General features: G+C 40.6%; 1 protein-coding gene across 4 annotated transcripts in view; it reads right to left on the reverse strand.

Moving 5' to 3' along the window:
- The window catches only part of LOC106873852 (uncharacterized), a 146491-nt gene that overhangs the window by 22784 nt on the left and 117707 nt on the right, over window positions 1-6000 (reverse strand). For all 4 annotated transcript variants that reach the window (XM_089339145.1, XM_089339146.1, XM_089339147.1 and 1 more), the window contains 6 exons: window positions 4818-4931; window positions 4101-4211; window positions 3275-3508; window positions 2211-2324; window positions 1629-1824; window positions 575-720 (listed from right to left, as the gene is read on the reverse strand). In XM_089339145.1, the coding sequence (XP_089195271.1) occupies window positions 575-720; window positions 1629-1824; window positions 2211-2324; window positions 3275-3508; window positions 4101-4211; window positions 4818-4931 (915 nt within the window). The remainder of the gene's footprint in view (window positions 1-574; window positions 721-1628; window positions 1825-2210; window positions 2325-3274; window positions 3509-4100; window positions 4212-4817; window positions 4932-6000) is intronic.

Raw genomic sequence — 6000 nt, forward strand, 5'->3', positions numbered from 1 at the left:
CTCCCTCTCTCCCCCCCTCTCTTTAGTTCCACTCTGGATACTCTCACCCACTCTTCAATAATGTCAGTAAGCATGTCACTGGCTCCTTTACAGCAAGAACCTGTTCTGTTCTGTCCCCTTCATTCATCCGGCATAAAGCCACTGCCCCCTACTGTAGCTATGCTCAGTCAAAGGGGATCTTAGTCTTCATTGTCTGAAACACTATCATATATCTTATAGGTGTGGCTGTGTGGTAAGAAGCCTGCTTCTCAACCACATCATTTGGGATTCAGTCTCACTGTGTGGCACCTTGGGCAATACATTCGACTAAAAATTCTTCCAGGCTGTGCCCCAGTATGGTTGCAGTCTAATGACCAAAACAAATAAAAGAAGCACTCACACACACACGCACGCGCGCGCGCGCGCGCGCACACACACACACACACACTTATACACACATCACATTGAGTCTTTTGCATTCACAGTCGGTGCCATAACACTGACCCAATTCTTACACAGAAGCAAAGGTGGGGTGGGGAGAATCAATTAAAATATCTGAGATGATTTTCAATAAAGTAAAATTATACCCACTCACCTGTATAACCTGGTAGACAGGTGCAGTAATAGTAGTTGCGTCTATCATTACAGGTGCCACCATGCTGACAAGGGTTTGATGCACACTCTTGGAGATCGGACTGACAGTTTTTGCCAGTGTAACCAGGACGACACTTACAATAGTATCTGGAGACAAAGAAAGAGCACTCAAATACGTCAGTTGTTAGATAAAATCTTACAAATAAAATACCCAACCAACACGGGATATTCTACATAGCCACTTGTCCTGTTAGAAATAGCAGCCAGATCTCCCTCAAATTATACCTTAACTTCCTTAACACATTGAACACTGTGTTCCAATGAGATCATTGTGTGGCACAAACAATCATTATCTTCATCACCACCATCCACATCATTTAACGTCTGTTTTCCATGCCAGCATGGGTTAGATGCTCTGACAAGAGCTGGCTAGGCAGAAGGCAGCACCAAACCTCACTGCCTGTTTTGGCAGAGTTTTTATGGCTGGATGCTCTTCTGAACACCAATCACTTCACAGAGTGGATTGAGTGTTTTTTTCATGGCAACAGCACTGGTGAGGCCTGTTTTGGCATGGTTTTTACAGCTGCATGCCCTTCCAAACACCAACCACTTTTCAGTGTAGACTAGAAGAACCAGCACTGGTGGAGTCACCAAGTAATTAGCAAAACAAAGACCTTGTGCTTCCAAACCACATGGTTCCAGGTTCAGTCTCACCACGTGGCACCTTGGGCGAGTGTCTCCTACTATATATAGCCTCGGGCTGACCACAGCCTTGTGAGTGGATTTGGTAGACAAAAACTGAAAGAAGCCCGTCTTATATATATGTATATATTTGTGTGTCTGTGTTTGTCCCCCCCACCATTGCTTGACAGTTGATGTTGGTGTGTTTATGTCCCTGTAACCTAGCAGTTCAGCAAAAAAGTCTGATAGAATAAGTACTAGCCTTTGAAAAATAAGTCCTGAGGTCAATTTGTTCGACTAAAACCCTTTAAGGCAATGCTCCAGCATGGCCGCAATCAAATGACTCAAATAAGTAAAAGAATAACATATCTTACCTGCTCACTCCATTGACACAAGACCCTCCATTGGAACAGGGGTTGCTGGCACATTCATTGACGTCAGACTGGCACCTGAGGCCATAGTAACCCAGCGGACATATGCAGCGGTATTCATTTTCCATGTCGCTGCATTCACCTCCATTCAAGCAAGGATTTGATGCACATTCATTAATATCGCTCTCACATTCCTTTCCTGTTGATCAAAGACAATAAAACAAATTAGAGATTTGTTACATGTGACAGAAGCAGTATTACTTTGAAACAGCAACCAGTGTATCATACTTAAAGCAGATACATCACTGAAAGCAATATTTGTCCCAAGAACCACTACTGTAGTCACTGACCAGGTTTGCAAGCAGAAGCAACAAGGTTTATAGTGCATTAAAGTGCTCGGTGGTTTTACTGTCACAATCACGTAATTGTATGGACCATTGACAGAATCTGGTAGGTTTATATTCCACCCACTCACATTATCCAGTAGGTTTGTATTGCACTTCTTGCCACACAGCCATACCTGTGCCTATCATAATATCTAAAAAAAACACAAAAACTAGGGCATTTCAAAAGATACCATCTTACCTGTGTAACCAGCAAGACAGCGGCATTCATATTTGTTGACACCATCGACACATGTGGCTCTGTTGTGACATGGGTTGCTGGCACAGTCATTGTAGTTATTCTCACAGGATCGGCCTTTAAAAACAGAAATAATTTCAAGATAAATATAGACTGTTTTTTTTTTATTTGTTAGCAGAAGTAAAAGCTCCCTAAATCTAATCTACCCATTTCTTCGGATAATACAATTCTTTATTTTTGAGACAAGGAATTCATATTACATATACTGTTTATATCAATCAAACTGGTGTCCTCACGTTGTCTTGATTGTTGCTTTCACTGCGTTTCGGTTGTTGTATTAGAATTTTGAACCTAACCCTTTATCTGATCCACAGGGAGAACAGTGGACCCCCATGGATCAAATAAAGTGTTCAGTTTGGAGTTCCAATACAACTGAGTTTAACACAAGACACCTTAAGAAGGGTGGAGTGTACAACAGTCAAAACGTAGTGAAACAACAATTAAGATGAAGACACCAGTCTGATTGGAATAAATAATATACATAGCCATTTCTTATTCTACCAACAATATAGATTTTCACTATGTCTACCCCGACCCTCAACCTCAGAACTAATCACAGCATTTAATGTTTATACATGATAAGTTTTTGTAATTAAGATTATAATTTGTCACTCATGCATTGAGTATTTCTAGCAGACATGCCTCAAGTATTACACGTATAACATTTATTGCAGACATATCTCAAGTGTGACAGACAGCAACACTCATATATAATTTATAATAATACACTCAACATGTCACTGAGTGACACTCACATGTACATTATTTATAACATTAGTAACACTCAGATACAGACACTCACATATACAGCATTTATAAAAACACACTGAAGTGTCACTCAAATAATGGTCCTCACATATACACAGTGCTTTTCACATGGCACCAGCACCAGTGCTTTTTACATGGTATGGTGACATTCATATAAGTAGAATTTATAACAGACACATCTGAAGTAACACTCAGCCAGTATCACTCATACACATTCATAGTATTTATAGCAGACATACCTGAAGTACCACTCTGGCAGCGACACTCGTAACCATTGCCAACATTGCGGCACGTTCCACCATGTTTGCAAGGCTGACTGTCACATTCATTGATTTCTGTTTCACAATGCCGGCCAGTGTAACCAGCATAGCATACACAGGTGTAGTTATGAATATCATCATTGCAGGTTCCGTTCCCACAGACAACACCCTCGCAGTCATTGACATTCCTTTCACAGTTGATACCAGTGTAACCTAGAAAAATAAAAACAAAGAAATTTTCATATTGTTTCTTGACTGGTTTCAACCATTAGATCATGGCCTCGTTAAATTATAATTATTGTATGCACACCATATTTCTAGGTATTACCACAAGGTGGCAAAAGTATACTCTAAAGAGTTGTCATAGTGAAGGTATATGGCCCAGTGGTTAGAGCATCAGGTTCACAATTGTGCGATTCCCAGATTGGGCTGTGTGTAGTGTTCTTGAGCAAGACACTTTACTTCATGTTGTTCCAGATATGAGTTGCAACATCACTGGTGCCAAGCTGTATCGTTCCCTTTGCCTTTCCCATGGATAACATCAGTGGCATGGAGAGGGGAGGCTGGTATGCATGGGTGACTGCTGATCTTCCATAAGCAACCTTGCCCAGACTTGTGCCTCAACCCAGTATTCAACTGGTACTTAATTTATCGACCCTGAAAAGATGAACGGCAAAGTCAACCTCGGTGGAAATTGAACTCAGAACGTAGTGACAGGCGAAATACCACTAAGCATTTCACCCATTTCATTAACAATTCTGCCAGCCTGCTGCCTCAATAATAATATAATAATAATAATAATTACCTTTGTTACATTCACACCTGTATGAATTTGCTTCGTCATAACACCTGCCGTTTGTACAAGGGTTGCTGATGCATTCATCAATATTCACTTCACACCTCTTACCAGTGAAACCTGAGAAAGAAAGAGAGAGAAGAAACAAATAAGAATGGTTTTTAATTTAGGTACAAGGTTGGCAGTTTTGAGGGGAAGGCTTAGCCAATTACATTAGCCCCAGTACAGGACTGTATATGTTATTTTAGTAACCTTAGAGGGATGAAAGGCAATGTAGGCTTTGGTGGGATTTGAACTCAGAACATAAAGGACCAGGACAAATACTGCAAAACTTTGTTGATATTCTAATGGTTTTGCCAATCTATTGTCATAATGATTAATAAGAAGAATTATGGTTTCAAATTTTGGCACAAGGCCAGCAATTTTAGAAGAGGGGGTAAATCGGTGACATCAATTCCAGTGGCCAACTGGAATTTATTTCACCTAAGATGACGAATGGCGAAGTGGGATTTGAACTCAGAACATAAAGATGGATGAAATGCAGCAAAGCATTTTGCCTGGTGTGCTAACAATTCTGCCAGCTGACTGGCATACGCCTTAATGAGAACTAAATGAGAACTAAGTTATTTTACTAAATTCTTTGTTATATTCAAAATTAATTGAAAGAAACATAGGGCTTCTCAAAAGAAATATGGTAACAAAAGGGTCAAATTTAAAATAACTTACCAGGGAGACAGTGGCATTGGAAGTTATTCTTTCCATCTTCACAATGAGCACCGTTCTGGCATGGATTCGATTCACATTCATTGATGTCTTCTGCACATGTGACTCCATCAAACCCTGCCAAATAAACAGTATTTTATTATTTTCATCATCATCATCATCATCATCACTGTCACCATCAATTTTTTTTAACGCCCACTTTTCTATGCTTGCATCAGTCAGAGGGAATTCATTGAGCCAAAAGTTTTCTATGGTTCGATGCCTTTGTAATCACTGACTGCCAACTGTTTGTAAGCAAGGCAATATTTTGGTCCATGGCCAATCATGTTTTTACAAAATACAGGAAACGAAAGACGCAACCAGTATCATGGTAACATTTATTTACAGCCATGGCACTATATATATAGTGAGGGTATTGCACTCATGATCTCAAGAATGTGGTTTCAATTCCCAGGCCAGTGGTGGTGTATTGTGTTCTTGAGTGGAAATACTGCATTTCACATTGCTCCAGTCCACTCAGCTGTAAATGGGCCTCCCTGCAACAGACTGGCATCCTCTCATTCGAGGATGATGGTGTTAACTTGTACACACTTGCCAGTTGAGTGGCACCATTCAAAAGCTACAACAATGCAAGGAAGTGCATTGTGAGCAGTGGTGTATAACAACATCTGATAGTCTTGCCAATACAGTCATACACACACACACGTGTTGTACAACTACTTTTGTGTATCATGATTCATCATACTATATCCTAAACTGAAGCTTACAGTTATAGCCTGAAGGCACACTATACAACCATAGCCTATGCTAAGATAAGAAATTGACTTGAGCTCATAAGAAAGCTATTGTTTTGCAGTGTGTGTGTGTGTGTGTGTGTGTGTGTGTGTGTGTGTGTATGGTGTGTGGCTTAGTGGTTAGGGCATTCGGCTCATGATCGTAAGGTCATGAGTTCAATTCCTGGCGATGCATTGTATCCTTGAGCAAGACACTTTATTTCACGATGCTCCAGTCCATTCAACTGGCAAAAATGAGTTGTACCTGTATTTCAAAGGGCCAGCCTTGTCACACTCTGTGTCACGCTGAATCTCCCTGAGAACTATGTTAAGGGTACACATGTCTGGAGTGCTTGGCTACTTGCATGTTAATTTCATGGGCAAGCTGTTCCGTTGATCGTATCAGCTGGGAC

The sequence above is a fragment of the Octopus bimaculoides genome, chromosome 21, assembly GCF_046866305.1.
Source record: "Octopus bimaculoides isolate indiv1 chromosome 21, ASM4686630v1, whole genome shotgun sequence".
In the NCBI taxonomy this organism is placed as follows: domain Eukaryota; kingdom Metazoa; phylum Mollusca; class Cephalopoda; order Octopoda; family Octopodidae; genus Octopus; species Octopus bimaculoides.